At 36.4% G+C, this 27691-nt stretch overlaps 1 protein-coding gene across 1 annotated transcript in view; it reads right to left on the bottom strand.

The window, feature by feature from the left end:
* Positions 1-27691, bottom strand: part of LOC100778913 (DNA topoisomerase 1) — a 38831-nt gene that overhangs the window by 1087 nt on the left and 10053 nt on the right. Inside the window, exons 9-21 of the mRNA XM_006596101.3 lie at positions 25798-25890; positions 25032-25115; positions 18657-18740; positions 18039-18107; positions 16514-16573; positions 16153-16224; positions 13616-13723; positions 13377-13453; positions 4879-4962; positions 4373-4484; positions 4180-4269; positions 2576-2641; positions 295-390 (exon numbers count right to left, since the gene is read on the bottom strand). Of these exons, the coding sequence (XP_006596164.1) occupies positions 295-390; positions 2576-2641; positions 4180-4269; positions 4373-4484; positions 4879-4962; positions 13377-13453; positions 13616-13723; positions 16153-16224; positions 16514-16573; positions 18039-18107; positions 18657-18740; positions 25032-25115; positions 25798-25890 (1095 nt within the window). The remainder of the gene's footprint in view (positions 1-294; positions 391-2575; positions 2642-4179; positions 4270-4372; positions 4485-4878; positions 4963-13376; positions 13454-13615; positions 13724-16152; positions 16225-16513; positions 16574-18038; positions 18108-18656; positions 18741-25031; positions 25116-25797; positions 25891-27691) is intronic.

The raw sequence follows: 27691 nt of genomic DNA, 5'->3' as shown, positions 1-27691 counted from the left end.
TTATAGATGAGTGTTTGCTTCATTGGTAACATGAAGATTTAACCAGTTACAAATCCAAGAACATGCACTAACATCTAAAAAAGAGCAATGCTACATGCTTTGTTTCCTTTCTCTTAGAATTAGTGCTTTTATTAATGTAGTTACATCCTAAAAGGTAGTGACTGATTTAACCAAAATTTGTAAAATCGAGACCATCCACAATCGAATTTGCAAATGTGTCTATGCTGCTATGGTGGCAAAGATGGAAAGAAAAATAAAATCTAAAATTAGAAATGGTTAAACCTAAAATCATACCTTAGGAATAGAAGCAATTGTTCGCCGATGTCTAACACAAAACCCAGCTCTTGCAAGCCTTAATATGACAGGCTGTCCATCCTTAGGATGGTTACCCTAACCACAAAGAAATTAGTTCAACGACAATGCAGACAGGAATAGAAATCAGATCTGTTAGTGCACAAATCAAAGTATCATACGAAGGAAAAATATTTCGAAGATCGAATATTAAAAAAACAAAAGAAAGAACCATTTGATTTCAAGTTCACATTGTACATGTCTTTCTCATAAAATATCATTAACTAAGGACAATTTTTGTAACCCAACAGTATTTATTAAAACTAGCATCAAATATGCTTTATGAAGTATATATATATATGGGGAATGCTAATAACTACCGTAGTTGGTGTGTATTAGCATTCCACACCAAAAATTTTGGACTAAATCCATTTGGAAAATTCTTTTGTTTTCCAAAATTTAATTTAAGGATATTATCATATTTTATCATGTAATTTAAAAAATAAAATTAAAATATTTTTTTCTTTTTCCTATCTTTTTCCACGTTTCTCTCCTATAAATATGAATTTTTTTATTTTATTTTTGAAGTTAAATGATAAAGTACAATAATGTCCTTAAATTAAATTTTAAAAAACAAGAGTTTATGGTTTTTTAGTCCAAGCTTTTTGGATATTAGCATTCCCATATATATAGGGATCATATTACATTTAACTTTGACCAACTATTACACTGTTCAATAACTTTCAATTGAATAATGTTTTCTTAAAATTCAACGTTGAATTGAAAATTCGTTTCACAAGATAATATATAAAAAAATTCATATTGATCCAAAATTATTCGCTATCCTGTTCATAAGGATTAATACCGGCGTATTATAAACTTTTCAAAATATAGTAAAATACGAATCATTTAATTCCCTTTTTATTGTTGTTCAAATTTGACACACGCAATCTTGATAATATGTAGATATAATTCAACAATTGGATAGATCAAAATCACATTCTCTCTAAAGGGATAATATTTTGAATTTTGAGAGAGAGATTTAAAATGGAATTGCTAGTGTAGATGGATAATGTTTTGAAGAGTACTTATGAATGAAAAGGGCAAGGGGTGAGTAAAATTGTAGACAAGTATTGGAAGATTAATATTGTGCTTGTTAAAAGGTTAGGAGATATCGTTATAGCTCTAAAGTTTGATGTGGACTAACATAACATGATCATTGCTTACACACCAAAAAATAAAATTTTGGGAGGATTAGAAGCTTTAGTGCAAAGAATATGATTAGGGAAATGATAAAATTTGCATGCTTAAAATTGATAAAAATGTGCGGTAGCTAAGAAAGATAGCAAAATGGCACTAAGTGAGGCAAGAGCTAAATCATTTGATGCATTATACCAAATCCTAAGGCACCAGAGAAGGAAAGAGACATTTATAGCCTAGCTAAAAGTAGAGTTTAACTGGAATAATCATCAGCAGAAATTTCTTGGCAAGTAAATTATACACAACATCAACTAGAATACTCCAAATTCACCAAGAACTAAAAACACATGAAAAATGGTATAATGCAGCCCAAGGGAGCAAAAAACAAAAAAAAACAAAGAATGTGGTGTTGCAGCTAAAGATTGACTCATAAGAAAATGAGGTGTTTACTAGAGAATGACATGGCACAGAATGTGGAGATTAATAATGCTGAGAATTGCTTAAAGAGATCGCATAATACTAATAGAGGTAATGGGCTACTATCTCTCCGCAAAAATTTAATGGAACTTTATAGGTTGCAAGCAGAGATTGCCAGAAGTTCACGAGAGTTCACCAGAAAAGTCACAGGAAGATAATTGAAAAAATTGCTACAAATTTCTCCAGTAGAGAGGTTTGCTAGAAGAGGTCACTAGAAAGTTTGCTGGAGATGACATTCTATGGTTTGACTAGCAATTACAACTCACCGGAAGAGGTTGCAGGAAAAGAGCAATAGAGCAAGGTTGATTGGCTATTTGCACCAGAGGATGAGGCTAAAGAAAAGTAATAAGGACAAAAAACAAAAGCTAAAGAAAAGTAATAAGGACAAGTCAAAGGGTGGTACCACCCTGATACCATGTTGAATTTAGTGAGAGAGATTAGTATGAATGAAGTTGCTTTCTTATGCAATATATCCATATATATGGACTAATTCATATGCTACTTCATAGGCTAAGAGATAATAATTCCTACAAAACACTAAATGCATTTAATATGCGGATACATGAAATAAGTACCTATGGCTCAAATTGAAAAGTGAGAAACATACCAATGTCAATGGGTATTGTAGCACCTCAAGTGCATCTTTAAGAGTGATAGAATCCACATCCTTGATCTGAAACAACACAAATTGTTACTTCTCTCCTTTCATTGGAAGATATAATAATTGCTCATATTTGTACAACCAGCTCTTAACTCTTCACCCACAAAAAAGAAAAGACATCAACCAGAGGTAGCACAAATGCATGCACAGCATACTCACTCAGCAGCCACATTCATAGAGGAACAAGAAGAATTTTGATGCACAATGGAAACAAATAACCACATTATATAACAGACTTTGAATATAGAGTGTATTCTACCGATTTGATTTTAACAATCATATTAAGAAAATAATTTCACACAAAAAATTGATCCCTCCACTCAAAAAAAAAATGCTACCCTAAACAGGGGAGGGGGGACTAGACAATTTAAAAATGATTTCATTGCAAAGTAAAAGTAAGTGCATTAAAAACTCGGGGAAATTGGTTTGTGCATTAAAAGTGCATTATTATGTTCTTCTACAAAGCATACGTTATACTGGTTGAAAAATAAAATTGCAGAAACATCAAAGAGTGACAATTGAGAGGAACAGCGAATTTTTTTTTGTAGAAAGATTATTTAGACAATTATGGATGTTTCAGATCAAGCAACCAAATTAATAGGAGCATTGTTGCTTATTCTATTAGAAAATTAGTGTATCAGATAATATTTTTGGGATTTCAATTTTTCCTTGATTAGCTAGGTTTATCTCCTCTCATTAATTTGCTTTTAGGATCCAAATTGTTCCTTGATTATCTATGTTTATCGACTCACATTAATCAGCTTCGGATAATCATGGGTGAATATCCTTAGTTGAGTTTTGTGAACATTCTCTTAAAACCATGCAGCTTTCTATTCGCCATGATAATTCCCATGCTTCTATTTCACTTACACTATCTTAATAATCTTCCACATTGTTTGACAATCAAATCATAACCTCGTCATCCTTTCAGTTTGAACCCTTATGCTTTATTCTCCTCCCTCCTAACATTCACAGTTTTATAACCCAAAAAGTATTTCAAGTCATTTTCACTAATTTTCACTAAAATGGCTATATTTTAGCACCAAAAGTAGTTTGGCACATAGATCACCTTTCTACCCTTAAAAAATCTTAGGAATTTTGTCCTTGTCAATAATCATTCTTGGTGGGTTATTTGTCCAACTCAATCCTACAGCACATATAATATCGAATTTATCATTTGTGATTTTAATAATTATAAAAAAAAGTAAATAATAAGAAAATAAAAAAAGGGCCAACAGGCTGCCCCAGCCTATCACAGGTCACCCCAGTTTTGGCCAATAAAAATTTGGGCCAGGCCAAGTCAAAATCAGGCCAGGCATGAATTTCATTGCCAAACCCAACACATGCATCAGCTAATGAGAGCAACTTATAATGCAACATATAATGTAAGCATCCAACACATTGACCTCTTAAATTTTCAAGAAACAGGGAGATACAAACTTCTTTTTGTCAGACTAAGATACAAACTATTGTTGAAATACCAGGCAACCATAGCCCCAAAAATAGTAAAATAAAATTACTCAGTGTTGAAAATGGGAAATGTTACATACATGAGAGACAGAAGCTCTTCTAGGTATGTATCCCTTCCTATCTTCTCCGAGCTGAACATAGACTCCGTAAGGACCACTTTTCAAAAGAACCTGAGGGAAACATAATGCCATTTATACACAATAATTAACAGCCCCAAAAGAAAATTAAATAAGTCCTTTACAGCATACAACCAATCCAGGATCTAAAGCAAACCTTTTCATTTGAACCACTGGTAACACCAAGGAGTTTTGGTTCCTCTATTCTAGTGTTTGGCTGAGATGCATCCTCTTCCTCCTCGGTACCATATAATGTTTTAGCAATGTACCTGTTTTCGGCAATCACAAGAAAAACTCATAATAGATTCATATGCAAATTTTAGCAACAAATACTACAAAAGGCAAAGTCAATGTTGTAATGGGGTGCAAAAAAATTAGCAGTCCTAAAATTTAGATGAGATCCCATAAGCTCAGCATATCCACTATTTTTAGAGACTATAGACTAAATGTACTTACCATTAATTGTTATAAACATAGAATAGAAATCGGAAAGAAAAGAAACATTTTATTGAATTGAATGGAAAGAACAGAAAATAGGATGTGCAACTAACATAGTATATAGCATGTGCAATGTAGTACATAATATGTACAACATTGCATAAATCACATATCAGTTGGGTCAGAACAAGAACCTACAAAACAAATATGCCATAAAATACTCACTTGCACCTCGGATGTTGATCACAGCCTATAAAGTACCCAGCACCAAATCTACTTACTTTAAAAATAAGTGTGCCTTCCATACAGCTGAAACAAGTTCAATCAAAACATATCAAGGGAAGATCTGACCAACAAACACGGAAGCATATAATGAATGTAATCAATGCCATTTTCTACAAATAAATAAATCAGCATAGCATAATGCCATAATCACAGTACAAAAGTAGCCCAGTATAATGATAACATTCCAAAACAAGTTCATATGGTTTGGGTATTAGAGCCTTCTCTGTGAATTGTTGACACAGCTCTAGTGTTGAATCAGCTGGGTAGTTAGTTTTTAGTTACTGTGACCAGCCTAACTACAAATGAATTACAGTGACTGTAAAACTGAAACAGTTTTAGTTGCAATTTTTTAACAAAATAACAGTTCCATTATCTTTTGAGCATTTTCCCTCTCTTTCTCTCAGTTTCTTTAACTTTCTCACACTACAATATTTTCTGTTAGGAACCCAAAATAGAAACTAGAAGATAGAAAAGAATGGTTTTATTTCTTGGTTGAAGATGAAAAAACAAGGAAAACAATCATTCTTCGAAGGGTCTCCCCTCCAAGAGGGCTCCCGCTTTCTTCCACATAGTTAATGCTTAGTTCTACTTGAGATTAATATATTTGGCTGGGAGGAAAGAAAATAGAGACAATGGCTTCTAGAAACTTTTTTTTTATCAGCAAAAATACTAATATATTGGATATAAACATCAGTACAAGGGGTACTGTACAAAATACACATCAGCTCCAAGATATGCAGAAGTGTGGTAGCCTAGGTTAGTTACCAAGAATTAATCTACCAAACAACTGACAGTAATCTTGGTATGTATTTACCCTATACCTATGACATATTTCCTTCCTAATTACAAAAGGCTTCCTCCATCAGTTTGTTGGCATTGAACTTCTCATTTGAGAAGACAATCCTATTTCTATGGTGCCAAATGCACCTTGTTAAGGATATCCACCAACTCAGCCATCACTTTTTGCTGATACCCGACACCCTGCAAGAGGAGTGTTGTAGGAAATGTTCCCTCGGGTTTTGTGGGAGAGGTCCCACTATCTCCATCCAAGACATCGATTCCCACCAAAGCAGCAAGACCTTATCACAAGAAAAGAATAAGTGTGCTGCATCCTCTTCAAAATTCCTGCAGAATGGGCACATGCTGTCATTGATTTCCAAGTTTCTCCGCCGTAAATTGGTCTCGGTAGGCAGCCTATCCCAGATTAGTCTCCAAGAAAAGAACACAGCTTTAGATGGAATCCGGAGTTCCCATAACTCATTGAATACGTGTCCTGATTCTCATCTATTGATTCCCTAACTAGCCATTTGTACGCACTTCCCATTGAGTAGCTCCCGCTTTTGTCCCCCCTCCAGACCCACTTATCATGTCTGTATGGACAGATTGTGAGCCCTTCTATATCTTGCATAAACTTGGCAACCATATCTATTTCAGCATCAAAGAATAAGCGCCTCCATTGCAGTCTCCATTCCCATCTTGTGTCTGAGCTCATCCCCATCTGCTGTATATACTGATTATGCTGGTCAGATATAAGGTATAGTCTGGGGTATTTCGCCTTCAGTGGCACGCCAACTACATTCCATTCATCCTCCCAAAATCTCACTTTAGCTCCACTCTCAACCTTTCACTTTATCTCACCTTGAAACTACAAAATCTCACTTTATGACTTCTAGAAACATAAATTCAAAATTTTCCTTATTTCCATTTTCCCTTTAATTTACATTTCAAACTTCTCTCCTCCCTTGTTTTCCTTCTATCATACCTGTTAAATAGCAGGAATCAGAGGCATATTAGGCTGAAACCATATGTCTAAATGATATTATGGTACTGGTTTATATAGAATGATCATGTATTAATTACACATAATTAGAGGATATTCAATTTCCTCTAAATCATATAAGTTTCCTCGAAATCAGATATCAAATCATCATACATTAAATGTATAATATTTATTCCTAATTCTCAACACTCCCCCTCAAGCTGGTCCTCAAGCTGGTACATATAGATCATATGCACCCAGCTTGTTACAAATCCTGGGTCCCCTCAAAGACTTTGTGAAGGCAGCTGATTACTAGAGTTGATGCATCGGAAAGCTCATGCGTGAGGGTGCATGAAGCTTCCGACGGTGACACATAGGCCAAATGAGAGTAGGTTGATGGACAACAATCTGACGATTTAGGTGGTGATTGGAACAGTAGCCAGAAAACAACGGGCTGCCTACAGTGGCCGCTGGAAAAGGAAAATAGGTCGGTGAGAGGAGGGGAAAACTAGAGAGGTAGGCAGTTTGTCTTTGGAAACAAGAGGACTTTCAAGTTGAGCTGAAGTTAGGAGAAATCACCATTCCAATTGATACACTCTTGTTTGATTTAAATGGGATCGACGTTGTATTAGGAATATCGTGGCTAGCGTCTCTTGGTTGCATGTGGGTCAATTGGGGCAAACAGAGCATGCAATTTCAATTAGAGAACAAGTGGGTGGAATTACAAGGTGAGGGCAAAGGAGTTGCAGAACAGGTTGCTTTTCAAAGTCTGTTTGGTAAACCTTACCACATGATTGAGGGGTTGTTGCTTTGCACAGAGTTACAAATCAGTCATTCCAAGCCCTTAGGGTCTGAACGTGACGTGTTGTCTGACCAACACCCCCCCCCCCCCCAAAATCAAAAGCCTTTTGGATGGGTATTTATAAATTTTTAGGGAACCAAAGGGATTATCGCCTCAACGTGGTAAAGAGCATGCCATTACCTTGATGGAGGGCCAAGGGCTAGTGAATGTGAGGCCATACCGGTACCCACACCATCACAAGAATGAAATAGAGAAGCAAGTCAAGCAATTGATGGACACTACATGATTCGTCCCAGTCAAAGTCCATTTTCAAGCCCGATAATTTTGGTGAAAAGGAAAGACGAGACAAGGTGACGGTACCGGATAAATTTCTCATTCCTGTAATTGATGAGTTGTTAGATGAATTGCATGGGGCACATTATTTCTCTAAACTGGACATGAAATCAAGGTACCATCCAGTTCGAGTTAGGCAAGAGGATAAACATAAAACTGCATTCAGAACCCATGAAGGACATTATGAATATTGAGTAATGCCTTTCGGGTTGATGAACGCCCTCTACATTTCAATAATTGATGAATGAAGTTTTCAGAGACATGTTGAGAAAGCCGGTATTAGTTTTTTTTTTTTTTTACAACATATTGATATATAGCCCGGATTGGAAGTCCCACATTATGCACTTAACTGCTGTTTTGGATGTTTTGAAGAAAGAACGGCTGGTGGCAAACCGGAAGAAGTGTTACTTCAGTCAAACAACCATAGAATACTTGGGTCATGTCATTTCCAAAGATTGTGTGGCCATGGATTCCAATAAAGTTAAAAGTGTGATTGAGTGGCCGGTTCCAAAAAATGTAAAGAGGGTGTGCAGCTTCTTACGACTGACCGGCTACTACCGCAAATTCATCAAGGACTATGGGAAATTAGCTCCTCGCCCTCTGACTGATTTGACTAAGAATGATGGGTTTAAATGGGGAGACTCAGAACAGCTTTTGAATCATTGAAAGAGAAAAGGACTACAGACCCAGTCTTGGCATTACCTGACTTTAGCCAAGAATTCATCATAGAGAGCGATGCTTTAGGCCATGGTTTAGGGGCTATTTTAATTCAGCAATGACGACTAGTGGCTTATTTCAGCAAGGCACTCAAGGACAAAAAGTTAACCAAGTCAGCCTATGAAAAAGAACTAATGGTAGTGGCATTGGCAATCCAACATTGGCGGCACTATTTGTTGGGACACAAATTCATTGTTTACTGATCAGAAGAGTTTATGTAATTTCTTCAACAGTGGATAGCCACTATGGATCAACAAAATTGGGCTACCAAGCTACTGGGTTATCGTTTTGACATCATCTATAAAACAAGCCTAGAAAATAAAGGGGCTAATGTGTTGTCTCGAATGTATGAAGAAGGGGAATTGAAAGCTATGGCACACCACCCCATATGGCCAGAGGGAAAGGCAGTTATTGAAGAATGAGTGGATACAAGGTGAGGTCTCATTAATCACAAAGTATCCCAGGCTGTTTGTAATCTCTCAACAGCAGAACAACTCAATCCAGCAAATGGGAGGCTTCAAGGATAATGAATGGGAGTGGAACTTGTCATGGAGGAGACCACTGTTTGATAATGAGATAGCAATGACTTCAAACTTCTTAAGGGACATTGAGTGGAGCACAATTCAGAGGAATAGGAGGGATGATTGGGTGTGGAAGGCAGATCAAAGCGGTCATTACACAGTACAGTCAGCATACAAACTAATGACAAGGGAAGCAGATGAGGGGGAAAGGGACCGAGCATTTGTGGAGCTATGGAATCTAAAGGTGCCAACCAAAGTTGCAGTTTTTGCGTGGAGGCTCCTTAGAGATAGGCTGCCTACTAAAGCAAATCTAATTAGGAGACGAGTAGAGATTGTGGATAGGAGCTGTCCGTTTTGTGGAAATATGGAAGAGGAAGCAGGACATGTGTTTTTTCACTGCAGCAAAATCCTCCCAATTTGGTGGGAATCATTATCTTGGATGAATACTTCAGCAGCTTTACCGTTTGAACCAACACAACACTTTCTCCAATATGGTTCCATACTACCTGGTGGTTCAAGGATTAATAGATGGAAATGTTGGTGGCTGGCTGTAACTTGGACAATTTGGGAGAAGCAAAACAAGATTATCTTCAACAATGATTCCTTTGACAGCAACAGAATGATTGATGAGGCTTCTTTTCTTCTATGGACATGGTTATCAAATTTGGAGAAAGGTTTTGCAGTACACTTCAATCAATGGTCTACTAATATGAGACAAGGTTTTTTGTATTAAAATTGTAATTCATGGCAGGGTGCAGCCTATTGGTTCCTTTTACAGACTCTATTTTAGTCTGACTTGGAACCAGATTATGGCCATCCAACTACATGTATTTCAAGTACCTCTGGTACTTTTTTTTATATATATGAATATACTTATCTTTGCTGATAAAAAAAAAATAAAAATTGAAGAAGTCCACCACGATGACGTCCTTTGCAGCATCATTGAGGCCTTGCAACAAAACAGACACCAAACCCGGTTACTCTTATATGGAGAGGGTGCTTCTCTATAAAGGGAGGCTGGTCATTTCAGCTAAATCCATGTGGATTCCAACATTGCTCAAGGAATATCACTCCATTCCTCCGGGTGTCCATTCTGGGTTCTATCGCACAAATAGGAGACTCGCAGCAAATTTATTCTGGGTGGGCATGAAGAAAGATGTCCAAGAGTTTGTCAAGGAGTGTGATGTTTGTCAACGTCAAAAGTATTTAGCAGTGGTTCCTGGTGGCTTACTACAACCTCTGAACATTCCCAACTAGATTTGGGAAGAAATTTCTATGGATTTCATTATTGGGCTCCTTAAATCCAAAGGATACACTGCAATTCTTGTGGTTGTGGATCGTTTGTCCAAATACAGTCACTTCATCCCACTAAAGCATCCTTACACAGCGAAGATGCTGGCTGAGATTTTCACTATGGAGGTGATCCGTTTACATGGGATTCTAGCATCCATCTTGAGCGACAAAGATCCCATCTTGTTAGCGGTTTCTGGAAGGAACTATTCAAGCTGCAAGGTACTCAATTGAAGATGAGCACTGCCTATCATCCTCAAACGGATGGGCAAACGAAGTTAATTAATTGCTATCTTGAGACTTTCCTTCGCAGTTTTATCGCTAATCAACCCAAATTGTGGGTGTTGTGGTTGCCATGGGCCGAGTACTAGTACAACACCGCATTCCATGTCTCTACGAGGACCACCCCTTTTGAGGCAGTGTATGGCCGCCAACCTCCAGTGCTCACTCATTTCCTCATTGGCGAGACCAAAGTGGAGGCAATGCAATGGGAGTTGATTGATTGCGATTAAGCCTTACGTCAGCTGCAGCATCATCTCCTCCAAGCCCAAAATAGAATGAAATCTCAGGCTGACAGCAAAAGAACAGACCACTCTTTTGAGGTAGGAGATTGGGTTTTTCTGAAACTGAGACCTCATGCGCAGCAAACTGTCATGACGCGCATCTGTTCCTAACTTGCCCCTCGTTACTATGGACAATTCCAAATTGTTGAACGCATAGGCATGGTGGCATATAAGGTTCAATTACCTGAGTCGGCTCGAATTCATCCGTTTTTCATGTGTCGTTATTGAAGAGAGTTGTGGGCAAGTACCCAATTGAAGAGGAACTTCTCACTGACTTGGTTAGGGACACCACCCCGGTCTTTGAGCGAGCTGATGTCTTGGCTACTAGACACATCACTCAGGCTGGTGATGTAGTCAAACAGCTTTTGCTAATACATCACATTCCATCTGTATTATCTTCTATTGCTTTTGTTAATTTTCTGTTCTTGCTTGAGGTTTCTAACAACCCTTGTCTTATCTGCTCCTTTTCCGACGACATTTTACGCTTTTCCAACAAAATTTTTGGTTGCTGCTGTCGTCACTATTAGTGATATTTTCGACCAGAAAGACCACCATCAGACACATTGTAGGCAAATCTATCTAGATCCGGGCAGCACATCTCAAGACATTGCTCCTCGCGCCTTTTTTGCTGCGCCAAACAGCTTTTGCGTCAAACACGATTCCAGCGCGTGAGGTCTTCTTTCAGACTGCAATTCAAGGCTTAGGGTCACCTCTCTGGTGCGACTCCACCCTAGGAGTTTGGCCCTATTCCGAGCATCCTTGTGGGCCCCACCTCCAGGCTTGGTGTTGTTTGCTTCTTTTAAGTTGTAGATTCTGTTTGTTTTTTTTTTTTGGAAGGCAACAAATATAGTATATTTTATTAATCATAGAAACAGCAGCACCAGAGGTACTGCTGGTGACTTATACATAAGTGCAAGGCACCTGATATCATCTACCAGCATAATTAAAAACCAAGCTATGACCCCACCACATATCTAGATCTGACTAACCCAAATTAACCAAAATAGTCCCCAAGATTGGAAGACCAGTGGTTGAACGAAGTACAGAACTTTTTATCTCTGGTCTTTACCCATGACCATGTTAGGTGACTTATGTAGATTCTGTTTATGTGTGCTCCCTGTTTTCTTCTATGGCTTCTACACTTCCTGCCTAAGAGGACTTTAGTACATGATTTGCCGTTTAATTTCCAGCGAAGAACTTTTCAGTCACCTATCCTACCGCCATCTCTTTTCAGCATGTTTTTCGGCCACTGCCTTCATCTCACCACTCATTTTCCAGCGAAGAACATTCTAGTCACCTATTATGTAGTTGTCCTTTTCCGGCATTTTCTCAATGACTTCTCTTACGTTGCTGGCTATTTATCATGATTTCGTCCCTTCAGTTTGAATAATTTTGGGTCTCCATGGTTTGTTTGAAGATTCCAAATCTTGGTTTTAAGAAGACCAGAACTTGCTTTGGATTTACTTAAGCTGATGGGTATTCCAACTCTCTCTTCCCAGCAATATCCCCCAATTTCACCAATATCCCCGAGTTGTCTTCAAAATATTGGTTTGAAGCTTCCAAATGGTTTTAAGAAAGTCAGAACTTGCTTTATATAGGCTGACGAATATTCCAGCTCTCTTTTTCTAGCAATATTCCCCGACTTTACCAACATCCCTGAGTTGTTATTTAAACTATTGTCTTTTTTAATGGAGCACATTTTTTATGTTTTTTGTTGAGAATAAGTTTTCTTGTAACAAGTTGATTGCTTAGTAAGCTTCAGCTAGAGGGAGAGTGTTGAGAATCAATATAGGATCAATTTTAGATTATGTGTTTATTATCATATCAGAATTTTAGGAACAATATCTCCTATAATTAATTGTAATTAATCTACATAAAGGAGCATCCGCTATGTACTGTAACACGGTTTTCGTCTATTATCCCTCTATTTTGTCTCCTATTATACAAAATACAAACCTAACCTAATAAATATAAAATTGCAATTTACAAGAGAAGATAGTCGTTCAAATATAATTTTTGGTCCCAAAAATGTCTTTTTAGTCAAATATAAGATATTCTTGGTACTTGAAGAAATTCAGCCAGTAAATAAACCAGCTGGTCATCAGAATTCACAAATGAGATGGTAGCTAACTACACCAGATTTAATCCCCTTACAAATGAAGTGGCAATTAATTTCTATATTTGTTCATGGAAGGCTAAAATGAATGCATTGCAGAGTTCATATTCCTAATCCCACAAAATTTCAACTCTTTTAAGACTTAATCATATGAATTCACATGCAGTGAGCGTCATTGCTCGGTATTCTACTTTAGCACTTGATATAGCAACATTTTCTAATAACCTTCATGGGACAAACCCAGCATTCTTGAAAAATGCACAACAAGAAATTCATAAAGAAATAACTACAAAAATGTGGCTAATTCAATCCATACATGATACATGGAATAACTTACCTTGGACACACCCGACTCTGATCTGGGAGAGAAGCAAATAAATAATCGCCAAATTTCTTTTCCAACATCTTCTCTACCTGCAACAATAAAACCATTTCATGAGTATATAACCAAAAAATAAAACTGAACGTGAACATAAACGTGCAATGAGAAATATTTGCAATTGTCAATAGAGAATAGCAAGAGTTAAAATTTTAGATATCCAAATTTCAAGCCTTGAGCGAAGAGAGAAGTCACACCTGATGAATATGAACATTGGAAGTACGCTCACAATATGATTTAAATCGTGTCCAATAGTCTCTAAGGAGGCCTTTCCATTCAGTTAATCCAGCAGAAACATTATCAAGCTGAATCAAGAATGAGACATAAAATAAAAATACAAAATAATAATAGGCAAATAACAACGAACTAGATCAAACCATAGACAAGAGAATCAAATTAAAAATTGTGAGGAACTTCCAATAAATGGTGTGTCAAATTACAATAGTGGTACAGCTTCTGAGCTTTAAAATTTAGGATGACAATGGATAGGTTTTTGTAGGGTTCTAAAGTATCTGTACGCATACGGGCATTTAAAAAAACAAAGGACCCGAAGAGTAACAATACCCATGCAAATAGAAATTTTAATGGTCATGTTTATGCCCAATAGATACCTATATACCTGTATCCAATTTAGGCAATTTCTGTGGACACCATTGGATTTAAATCCTATTGTCATTCTCGTTTAAAATACAAAAACAATAGAGAGCTCAAAAGGGGACAGGACAATCATAGCTCAAACTCAATGCACAGGTTTGATTAAATTATTTAATTTTTATGTTTTTATTTAATATTTATATAAAAAGATATACATTAATAAAATTCATTTTAAAAAAATTTAGTAGCATATTAAATATAATTAAGTTAATGACTAAGGTTACATGGGTAGGGAAAGGTCGGAAGAGGTTTGATCCTTCCTACGAAAAACTGCATTTGTTTTAACTGAGAAGATGTTTGTTTTAAACATTATGCCTATAAAAAAAAAATTTATAAAAAAAATTTATTTGTTCTTGCTCCAAGTAATAATAGTAATGTAATATCTATATAAAATGTATAAACTAGTATATATATATATATATATATATATGAATTTGTAATTATTTAAATTTGAGTATTTAATTTTATTATTGTGAATATTATGTTTAAATGTACTTAAATTTTGTGTGTTTATAATTAATAGTTTTAAATATTTTTATGGTAAAAATTAAACTTTTAATTTCAAATGATATACTAATCATTTTAAAATATTAATTTACTAATAACTATTTTAATAAAACATTGCACTTATATATATATATATAATAATAATAATAATAATAATAGTTTACTTCTTAATTAATATCCTTAGTTATTAATAAAATAAAATACTATAATTATTCTAAATTTAACATATTTATAAAATCAGTACTTTTAATTAATAATTTTCATAAAATTCATTTTAAAGTAACTAATTTTCAAAATTTTAATAAAATTAAAAATAAACATTGATATAATATTCAATATTATAATTTTATGTTTATATATTTATATATGACTAAATGACCTATTTGGTCTTTTATTTTATTTTATTTTGGTTCAATTTGATCTTTTATCTTTTAAAAAGTTCAATTAGATCTTTTATCTTATTTCTTTTGTTCAATCTAGTCCTTTATCTTTTTAAAAAATTTATTTGATCTGTTATCTTATTTTTTTTATTCTGTTTGATCCTTTATCTTATTTTTTTTTTTAAGTTTGGTCCTTTAATTCTATTTAAGATAGACTTAGATAATCATTTATAAATGAACTTATTTGGTTTAATTTTCTACCCTTCCCCTCCACTTCATTTTGAACAAAAAACTTCATTCATAACTAATTAATAGCATCAATCTTGAATGGATCCAACGTCTAAACTGAACAAAAAAAAAAAAATTTAAAAATGAGCAAAATAAACTTTTTAAAAAATAAAGAACTAAACTGAACAAAGATAAAGGACCAAAATAAACCAATAAAATAAGATAAAGACCAAATAGGTCATTTGTCCTTTATATATCTATAAAATATTTGAATTTTGATAAAATTAAATATATTTTCATTTGAAAATTAATTTTATTAAAATGAAAAAACTAATAATATATTATAATTTTTATAATATCTATAATAATAATAATAATTTGAATAAATTAACTCAATCAACTACTCTCATTACTTTTAAATCATTACTTTAATTATTTTTGTTTGCACAATATATTTCAAAAAACTTAAAATAAATTATATTGATATATACACATAATAATTTATTTATTAATTTATATCCATAATTATAACATATTATGAATTATTTTTAATTTAAATATTATTTGTAAAATTATTACTTTAGATTATTATTTACTCTAAAACATATTTTAGAGTAACAAATTTAAAAAATGTGCATAGATATCAGTATAATATTTAATTTTACTACTGAATATCAAAATAAATATTTAATTATTAAAACTACATAATAAATAACATCTTATTACTTCATATAAAAATATTAAATTAATTTTTAATTGTTAAAATTGTATACTTAATAGCATTAATGTGACCGATTTATTTTTTTATTAAATACAGTTATTACAAACAAACAAAAAAATGATCTAATGGCTATTATAAAATTGACTATTCAATCAATGGCTCACGTTTCTTCAAGTGAAGTTTATATATATATATATATATATATAAAGAGAGAGAGAGAGAGAGAGAGAGAGAGAGAGGATACCTCGGTTTCCATATCGGCAGTAAAACTGTAGTCCGTGACCTCTGAAAAATGGTTCGACAGAAAAGCTGAAACCTAAACATCACCCAAAAAATAGCATAAAATGCACGACATATATTGTGGCTCATCATATAACACTTCGGCAAAGCAAAACTGGCAAGAACAAGCATAGATTGAATTAAGTCATAAAATTTGAAACAGAAAAGGAGCATTTTTCCTATTCCCCTTTAAGGCAGGAGCAGAAGAGTTTTGTAGGACAAACTTTGGAATCTTTTCTGGGGGCATATTAATTAAATAATACAAAAATGCAACTATTATTTTCATCCAAACAAAACAATAAATTCAAAAATAGCCCAAAGCTTACCATGCGACCACGAAATTCTGGAGACAGAACTCGACTTTTTACTGTCACATAGTTTCTATCCTGGGGGAACAAAAAATTTAGGACTCAAATTCTATCAAACTTAGATAGAAAAGTAAACAGTTGCATATTGATAGGTTTTCAATGCAAGATGCAGTATACATATAGAAACTAAGTGACAACAGCAACTAGAGAATCTCACGTGCATCAAAACAATAAATCAAGTTTTTTAGGAAGGTCAATAATAAAAAAAATGGTAAATTTTTTCTTATACTTGTGAGTGTATACTGTGTAAGTTAACTCTACTAGTTAGAGTTAATCCTTAGTTAGTATGGACAGCTGTGTACAGCTGTCAGTTAGTTAGTTGAGTTAGATAGAGTCTGTAGCTCTGTGCTCTCTATATATCAGATTGTACACAGACTCATTGGCCAATTGTAATTCTTCTTTTGAATATCAGTTTATCAACAATACTAGGTTGGATTCTCAATTCTACTTTGGAACATCGTTAATTGTTTCAATTCAGAACTATCACTGTATCACAAGTTCATCAAAGACAGTGAAGTCACAAACCACGATATGTAAGTCTTGATTGATGACTTTTTCACTTTAGTTGTGGTCTTAGTACAAGGATCTGCTTGTTGGATGCTGAAGGTTCCTTTGGTGTTCAGGGTGCTTGTGTTCTATTATGCTGAATGAATGAGAAATTACTAACGTAGGTTTAAATAAAAACTACACTTGTTGCATTACACAATCACTTCATTTCATAACCTTAAGCTATCAATAATGGCTGAAAACCTGAAGCAACACTTCTTTCATTATACAAATTCCAGATGACCATGAATATAGACGTCAACAATTATTGTTAACCAAATAACATGAAGAAATGAGCAATTGTTAGAATTTTATGTGCACAAACTACCAATGATGGGAACTGTTAATTAATTTGAGCATGTTTGGCTCAACTTATTTTGAAGAGCTTCTAAAAAATAAGTGATTACTCACCTTGAAATAATCTAATCCAAACATGCAATTACATGGATTCATCAGATAATTGAGCCTCTACCTCTACCAATTTCTGATCTGGTGCAGAGTAATAATATAGCAAAGGGTGTGTTTGATTGTGTTTTTGTTTCTTAGTTTTTAAAAGCTATTTTATAAAACAATTTTTAAAACTAATTTTACTAAGCAAGAATGAGGGAAGAAGATGAAACACTACAAGAAAGAACATAAGTAATAGAAAACCACAAGTTAAAAACTTAAACAGCTTAGAGATGTTCTAATTTTTTAATTTAAAAACTGGAGATATTTTTTAAAACAATTTTCAAAAACTGCTCTTATCAAACAAGTTTAAAAAAATCGGGCCCTGAGTTCCTAAAAACAATTCCTCTAAATCAAAGACCTAAACAACCTATACAATTTTCTTACTAAGTCACAACTTACAATTTAAATTGTTAGACTTGATGTGATATGATAGATAAGATATGCTATGGAATGGTCATGGCATTACACTGTTCCAGTTATAAAATACCTGCAAAACTTTTATCGTGGATGCATATGTTGATGGCCTTCCAATCCCAAGCTCCTCAAGCTTCTTAACCTATAATATCATTGGGTAAATCTTCAAGAGAGAAAACAAGACAAAGCGCAAAAGAAATGAACGCTGTCTGCCCTCCTCCTTGCCAACACTAATAATGTTATAATGAACTCCAATTCATGGTGAACTATGTTGCTACAAATCTATTTATTTTAGACAATTCAATATTATAAATCATATGGACATGTTGCAAGTTTTACCATATGCATATGCTGCCAAATATAGGTCTCAACATGAAGTCATAAACCAGAGTCCTTTATAACAAATTAACAAAATTCCAATTATAACTTTTCTGTGCATAAGCCGATAGCATAGGCTATTAAGTTTGAGAAGTTTTGAGAAACAGTTATTAGCTATAGCCAACAATGAGATGGATAAGCTTAAAACAGAAACTTGTGTTTGAAACAAAAAAAAACAAAATGAAAATAAAGTGGCAAATTTGTAATTAAAAGTGAAAACAAGAAACAAAAACACAACATTTTCTCAAAGTAAACAGGCCCATACAGTCTATAGTACTCCTTTAATCTTAAAGACGGAAACAAGATGGCTTACCAATGATGCTTCAGAGTACCGTGGTGGCGGCTGTGTATGGTGCTGATTAGGTTCAGTTTGAACCACGTGTAATGAATCCCCTGTCTATAAAATAAAAGTTAATGAAGGGATGTGTTGCGAAGATTATGGCATCAATAAATGCTTGGGCATAAATTGAGAGTAATTATGAGATGTGTAAATATAAAAAGAAAAGGATGTCAGTTAGTTAGTTTTAGTCAGCTACTGTTATTTTATGGCTGTTAGGTAGCTGTCTATAAAGAAGGCAGGTCTGTTATATTTTAGACTCACTGAATGATAATGACAGAGTGCATTATGAATTGCAAGAAGAGGTTTATATGGACCAACTTCAGCTTCACTACCACCAATGACTCTCACCTTGTTTGTCAGCTACATCATTCTTCTATGGTTTGAAACGGTTCCCATGGGTTTGGTTTGGGTTCTTCAATTTTGCCCTACTACAATTTGGCATGAACAGATGCAAAGTTGATTGCCTTATCTTCAATCATTCCCCCACAGGCCATTGCATTTATCTTGTCTATGTATCGATTACATTGTCATAATTGTTGATGATGCAATTATTACATTGCATTTACCTTGTCTATATACCATCTAACCCATCAATTGTAGACAAAATATTTGGGTCGTCTCATAATTTTTGGGAATTAAGGTCTCCCAATCCCATTCAAGTCTTGCCATTACTCAACATAAATATGCATTGTCACTTTGTTCGAGAGGTGTTTCTTGAGAAATTGCAACCAACCTTGTTAATTCCAGCAATCAGTTGACTAATATGTTAACTTAGTATCTCCACGGTTCTAGGGTTGAGTATATTTGTAACATGCTTGGCATATATGATATATATCCTCCAGCTTGACGGAGGAGTTAAAATAGCATATTTTGTGCATGGTTATAATTGAATAGGCACATGTTAAAATTTGTAAAATAGTCTTTACTGCAATTAGCGATTTGATTTGTATTTATGACTAAGTCCCTTTTAATTCTAAAGTGTTATAATAAATAGTACTCAAATGTTATCATTCAAAGTTTACAGTCTGAAATTCTGAATGAGCACACCTATCCACATGGAGAGAGAGAGAGAGAGAGTGAGAAGGAGAGAGAGAGAGAGACAATGACTGGGTAAGGGTCAGGACAAGAAGTGAGAGGCGGGGAGCAAGAGTTAGGGAGGATCCCCGGCGAAGTTACACCGGTACCAAGCCTGGACAGCAATTCCATCATGCTCACGCTACCTGGAGGGAGAGATCAAATATCTCAACCTTCTATTTCACGAGATTCCCAGAAGATGCAACGGAGAAGTTCATTTTAAAAGGTGGGGGGATGTACAGGAGATCTTCATCTCCAAACAAAGAAACAAAAGGGGGAGGAGGTACGGCTTCGTGAGGTTTAGAGGGGTCTCCGATGTGCGCAAACTGGAAAGGAAGCTAGACAACCCTATAGTAGACGGCTTGAAGCTGTACGTCAACGTCCCAAAATACGAAAGAGGAAAGGGGAGACAAGCACAAAGAAGAACAGAGTCCAAAGTCCAGAGGGATGGTGGCAGCCAAGGAACGATAGCACCTCATCAAACGCAAATACAACACAAGGTACCTTCGATGTCGTGCGCGAAGATTCTGCTCACAAATACAATGACCTCAGGGCAAAGGCGAAAATCAGAGAATGCAAGCTCCAAACAAGCCGGGTCACAGTCATCAGTACACATCGACATCCCGACGGGGACAACTGGGAGCTAGGAGCAGATGTCGTGCCTAAATAGCTAGGGGACAACATGATCTTACTCCTGGGTCTCACTGATACCAGGGCGGAAAAATTGGCTAACTAAGAAATTCCTTATGGGGCGACGCCGTTTCACTCGTTGGAGAAATGGAACCCTAACATCAGAACGGGCCATAGACTAGTCTGGGCTCTTTGTTGGGACATTCCGTTAGCAGCATGGGATGTGGCTCACATCCGAAAGATCGTTGCCGCGATAGGAGACCTAGTGGAGGTGGACCACGATGTGGAGGAGCTTCGAAGGTTGGACAGGGCAAGGGTGCTCATCAGGACCCCATGGAGGCCCACACTCCAACACACGGTTAACCTCCATATCGGCGGCGAGTTATACCAGGTCCACATTGTGGAAGAAAAAACGACCGACAGCAGAAAATGCGTTTGCCAAGCTCGAAGTAGCCTCAGTTCATCGGAGGAGATCTCCTCCACCGACGGCGACACTGACAGCCCGATCCCGAACTTCGTAGGAGCTCTGGGAACTGACTACACGCCAAGAGGGATTGACGGCAACTCCACCGCCGTGGGAATGCCCAAAGGGAACGCGCCATTTTCCAACGTACCATTACCCAATGGTACAAACACTGACGATGAACCAGGGGATAAAAACCATGGTACGAGGAAACTCCGCATAGACAACCAAACAAGTGTGTCAGCTTTGGGAGCTCTAATTGGGATGGCACCAGTGGCGCACCCCGTGTCGGAGACAATGGAGTGTTGCGAGAATGAGGAAACAACTAGAGAAGAAAGAGAGCCTTGTGATGGGAACAGGTTGTGGCAAGAGGGTCTCACCACATAGGCAACGTTGACCTCGTGCAGAGCCAACAGCTACAAGATAATGTTGGACTCAATGGGTTACAGCTGGCAACATGCAGTGAAGCACGTGACCTACGTGTTGTTGTTAGAGAGCACACACATACCAAAAAGTGCAACGTAGCACCTGAACCTTGTGCTTCCGGTAGTGGGCCTCTGAAAGCGAGCCTCACTAGTCACACCACTGCAGTATTAATACCCCAACTATGTCTAAGTCCAACATATAACAAAAATGAAGCCCCTGGACCATGGAAGGTGTACTCGAGAGGTAGGTGGTGCAGAAAGCCAAAGGCCCCCATCAAGGCAGACATGAATGAAAAGATGGTTAATGATTGCTGGTCACAAACACAACAAAGGGGGTGGGGAGGCTTCGCTCTAAAAGAAAAGATCAAACATCTTAAAGAGAGGTTGAAGTTATGGAACAAGGAGCAGTTTGGTGACACATTCAAGAGGGTTCAAAACATAGAGGCTGAACTAAATAAGCTGAAAAATGATACAGTTGATAGACAATTAACCCCCCGAGAAAATATGAAACGGAAAATGCTATCACATGAATCATTAATGAGACAGAAAGCGAGGTCAACATGGATCAAAGAAGGAGATTGTAATTCTCGTTATTTCCACTTGTTGCTCAATTCTAATCGAAGATACAATGCAGTGAATGGAGTGTTCATTGATGGATCCTGGGTTGATGAACCATTAAAAGTGAAAGAGGAAGTCCACAGGTTTTTTCAGCAGAGATTTCAAGATCCCATGCAGAGCAGACCAAAATTGAATGGCATCAGTTTTAACAGTATTGGAAAGCAAGAAAATCATTCGCAGGTGGGACGCTTTAATGAGGAAGAAATAAAGAGGGCGGTATGGGAGTGCGGTAGTGAGAAAAGTCCTGGTCCGGATGGACTCAACTTCAAGTTCATCAAGCAATTCTGACAGATCTTGAAACCTGACATTCTCCAGTTCCTTGATGAATTCCATGCAAATGGGATTTTCCCAAAGGGTTGCAATGCCTCATTTATTGCCCTAGTACCTAAGGTGCCCGAGCCACAAAGTCTCAATGATTTTAGACCTATTCCACTAATAGGTTGTGTATACAAGATCGTGGCCAAGCTGTTAGCTAACAAATTGAAGAGGATCATGCCAGACATCATAGATGAAAGACAGTCTGTTTTCATAGCTGGAAGACAGTTGCTGCATAGTGTAATCATTACTAATGAAGCGGTGAAGGAAGCAAAAAGAGGTCAAAAGTCATGTATGGTGTTCAAAGTAGATTTTGAAAGGGCCTACGACTCTGTCTCGTGGGATTTTCTAATATACATGCTGCGTAGAATGGGGTTCTGCAATAAATGGATCCATTGGATCCAAGGCTGCCTCAAATCTGCCTCGGTTTCGGTACTGGTAAATGGAAGCCCTACTTCCGAATTTATTCCACAAAGTGGACTTAGACAAGGTGACCCACTAGCACCTCTGTTGTTTAACATTGTAGTGGAAGCCTTAACCGGACTCATGAGAGAAGCAGTAAACAAGAAGCAATTCACTGAATTTTTAGTGGGGAAAAACAGCATTCCAATCAGCATTCTACAATACACTGATGACACTATATTTTTTGGTGAGGCCACCTTGCAAAATGTCAAGTTAATCAAAACGATCCTGAGGTGTTTTGAACTTGCATCTGGCCTCAAAATAAATTTTGCGAAAAGCTGTTTTGGGGCAGTGGGAAAATTTGATCAGTGGAGAAAAGAGGCTGCTGAATATCTGAATTGCAGAATTTTGTCCATGCCTTTCACATATTTGGGCATCCCTATTGGGGCAAACCCAAGGCGTAGCGAGTTGTGGGATCCGGTCATTAGAAAGTGTAAGAGAAAATTAGCTAGATGGAAACAAAGACACCTATCTTTCGAGGGGAGAGTGACCCTTATACAGTCCACCCTATCATCTATCCCCATTTATTTTCTCTCTTTTTTCAGGTTGCCCAGCAAAATAACGAATAAGTTGATCAGACTTCAGCGTAGATTCTTATAGGGAGGAAGATTGGAGCAAAGGAAGATAGCATGGGTCAAATGGGAAACAATTTGCCTTCCAAGTATGGTGGGTAGAGATCTTCAACAAAGCACTACTTGGAAAGTGGAGGTGGGATATGCTTCAGCAAAACAAAGAATTATGGTCCAGACTATTGGATTCCAAGTATGGTGGGTGGAGATCACTGGTTGAAGGAAAAAGAGGCAACAACGAATCATTGTGGTGGCAGGACCTAATAGCGGTGACCCATGATCAACAGCTGAATAACGTCCTTCAAAATGGAACAACATGGAGGGTGGGATGTGGTGATAAAATCAGATTTTGGGAGGATTGCTGGTCAGGAGATGGTGAAGCATTAATGTTGAAATACCCCAGGCTGTATCAGATCTCTCGCCAGCAACAAAAACTCATCGAGCAAGTGGGGAGTTACACAGAAACAGCCTGGAAATGGAACCTTACATGGAGAAGGCCTTTATTTGATAATGAAGTTGTCTCGGCTGTCAGATTCATGGGGGAGATATCACAGATTGTAATCCAGCAACATACAGCAGACTGTTGGATGTGGAAACCTGAACCCAATGGTCATTACTCTATAAGGAGTGCGTACAATTTGCTGCAGGGAGATTCAGCGGAGGAAAATCTAGATGGAGCACTCGAGGACCTATGGAAGCTAAAGATCCCAGCTAAAGCATCAATCTTTGCCTGGAGGCTAATTAGAGATCGATTGCCGACTAAGTCCAACTTGAGAAGGAGACAAGTAGAGATAAATGACAGCATGTGCCCTTTTGCAGAAATAAGGAGGAGGATGCATCCCACCTATTTTTTTACTGCAGCAAAACACAACCTTTATGGTGGGAATCCCTATCTTGGATTGGAACCTTGGGGGCTTATCCTATAATTCCAAGGCATCATTTTATGCAGCACGAAAATGGGTTGAATGGAGGGAAAACATACAACAAATGGAAGTGCTGGTGGGTAGCTCTAACTTGGTCCATTTGGCAGCAAAGGAATAAGGTCATATTCTCGAATGAATCATTCAATGAAAGCAAGCTGATGGAATATGCAGTGTTCCTGCTCTGGACATGGCTCAGAGCAATGGAGAAAGATTTTATAATGCACTTTAACCGATGGAAGATGCAGTGTTCCTGCTCTGGACATGGCTCAGAGCAATGGAGAAAGATTTTATAATGCACTTTAACCATTGGTCCAGTAATCTAACAGTAGGTTCTTGTAACTAGGAGAGGACACCAGCTGATGGTTATTGTATCAATATATATGGTGACTAGCTTGGATCCTATCAGACTGAAATTAGCCTGACCATTGGAACCAGCAGTCTACCTAATATCATCTTGTAATTTTAGTACCACTGGTACTTGTGTGTGTGTGTATATATATATATATATATCTACTTTTGCTGATCAAAAAAAAAAATAGTACTCATGTGTACCTTCTAGTCACATAACATTCAGATATCTTTCTTCTCTATAAGCATAAGCTTTAAGGATAGTTATTTATATCCAACAAGAGAAAACAATAATAAAGAAAAGAAGATATTATTACAAGAGTACTTGTGGGTCTATATATATATATATATATATCAAAGTCCCCCACCCTTTTGAGAAAACAAATGGCAAAGCACACCATAAGGAAGCCAAGAACAGCATCCTATCTAAATAAACAGAAAGGGCAGCCTGCCATATGGAGAAAACATGAAATTGTTTTAAATAGTATAAATTATATAAATTAAGTTTCCAGAAATATTACCTTCAAGGAATTTAGTACTCCAAATGTTTGATCATGGCTGGATTCATCACTGCCTTTATCTTGAACAGCTTCACTAACAATGTCCTAGAAGGGAGGAAAAACCATACGTAAGTCAGGAAACACATCAGTTTTAGTTTCTTATATATAAGGGTACATGTGGACATTCTCTACCACAGCTGAAATTAGTAGAGTTACAAAACCATTTTTGGGCCTTCATCTTGACCTAAATAGTATGTAACCTCTCATAATTATATATATTTGAATCAAATGTGAGCTTCATCAAATCAAGCAGTCTCTTTTATCAAGTAATGCATACAAAATAGAACCACCTGCATATTCACACTTAATTATATGTTTATTCTGGGATTTGGAAATTCTGGAGTAAACTTGCATGCATATACCAAACAAGATAGAAAGTCTTTCCAAAACACTTTAAGCTCAAATTTATGAGATCTTGTTCAACATCAAAACATGATATTAGCTATTAACTAGAAAACATACTTTGAATCATATAACTTCAGAAATTTACTTTTACACAAAAAGCAATAAATTTGAAATACAATCGCAATATATGTTTTCCCAGTAGCAAGTAACTGGTACTTGCACTCAAAAACAATCCTAATAGTACAATCAAACAATTTATTTAATAGAAAATAACAATAGTAATCATAAATATAAAGTCATTATTATTTCAGGTATTGTCAACTGGTATATTAGTTACAGATTGTAAGCGCCAGCGTCACTTATCTGCTGCAACTAACCATACCGTAAAAACTGCTCGATATCCAGGAAACTCAACCCTTGAGATGGAAGACTGTAATATAATAGACTCATCAAGATTTCCAATATCAAGTTGTATCTGGAATCAAAAGTTAGGAAAAAGTCTGGTTAAACATAACAATGTCAGATGGAAGCAGATGAATTTTATATGAACACAAATGTAATTTCAACAATCAGAAATTGTTCATGATCATTCTTCTAGTACACAGACACAGTCTACCATTAGTAGACCTGGAATAAATGAAGTTACCATACACAACTTTAACATTTTAACAAACCAAAGTTCCATACAACAGACCAAACAGATCCTATCTAGCTATCTGCTATAAAGATGGGAACTAAGAGATGGAAAAAAGTGGATATTTTGCTAAAACAACCACTGACCAAAGCACACAAAAGACAAGGGTACATGAGAAACCTGAATCACAGAGGTAAATTCTGGAAAGACAAGTGGAGGGAGGATGATTTAAGTCTCCAAGATAAGTACCCAACCCTATATCAAGTGAGCACTCAACAGAATCATCCTATTAACTCAATGGGCCTCTTAAGTGATGGTAGATGGGAATGGAAGATACAATGGAGGAGACACTTCTTTGACCATGAAATTGATATGGTGGCAGCATTCATGGCTGACATTGAGGCTGTTCAGATTCAACCTTCAAGTCAGGACTATCTCACATGGGGGGGTGATCCTGTTGGTCACTATTCCACAAAGTTAGCCTACAATCTCCTCAAAGATGAGGGTAATTCTATTGCGGAAGACAGCACTTCCAAGATCATTTGGAGACGGAAAATCCCCCCAAGAGCAAGTGCTTTCTCTTGGAGAATATTCAAGAACAGACTACCTACTAGGGATAATCTAAGGAGGAGACATGTGTTGCTGCCCTCTTATAACTGCCCTCTTTGTGATCAGGAAGAGGAAACAGCTGGTCATATCATGTATTCTTGTAGGAAAACTAGACACCTTTGGTGGGAGAGTTTGAGATGGGTTAATAGAGTGGGTCCTTTCTCTATTGAACCCAAAAGTCATTTTCTGCAATTCTCTCTATGGAGTGGGAAAAGCAATGTAGACAAGCGATGGGAAGTTTTCTGGATAGCTCTATCCATGACTATTTGGAAGCATAGAAATGCCTTGGTGTTTCACAACCAGGATTTCAGCTCTGAAAAAGTTATGGATGAAGCTGTGTTTCACACTTGGTCTTGGATCAACAGCATGGAGAAAGATTTCCATACTCATTTTAATCAATGGTCTTCTAGCTTAAAGGAGGAAATGTCTTAGGGGCTTTTCTTTTGTTGTATGGGTATCCACTTTTGTGGTTTTATCTTTGTAGGTGGGGCTGGCAGAGTACTGCCTGTGTATATTCTGTTATTCTTCAGTACACCTAGTACTGATTATATTCTAATACTATCAGATTTTTGCTGTGCAAAAAAAAAACAGAGGAAACATAAGCTGCTAATGATTTGCTTACGTAATAATATGTCTAATATAACTCTTCCCATAAAAAAATATGGGGGAACATCACCTTGTTACATGAATAAGGCTTTAGGTCAAAAGTGTCTTGCAACCCAACAAACCACAGTCAACCATACTGTCAAACCAGGCCAGGAAGCTAGAATGGCAATCCAGCAACCTAGATCATTTGCAGTAACTATGAATGTATTCATAAACTACAGAAGAGAATACTCCATAACAAAAATGTGGGGGAAGGATGGCCTCAAAATTGCGCAAGTTGTCAGACCCATAGCAAAATATGCATTGTTTTGCAGCTACTTTGTTTTTGGAATAAACTATATGGATTTAGGAAACTTTGGACCTGTCCAAGGAATTTGTGATTAATTTATATGTTTTGGCTGGCACAAAGAGACTAAAATCTTGAGAC

Source organism: Glycine max, chromosome 14 (assembly GCF_000004515.6).
Source record: "Glycine max cultivar Williams 82 chromosome 14, Glycine_max_v4.0, whole genome shotgun sequence".
NCBI classification, from domain to species: Eukaryota; Viridiplantae; Streptophyta; class Magnoliopsida; order Fabales; family Fabaceae; genus Glycine; species Glycine max.
The sequence above is the reverse complement of the archived record's forward strand: the minus strand, read 5'-3'. Positions and strand labels throughout refer to the sequence as shown.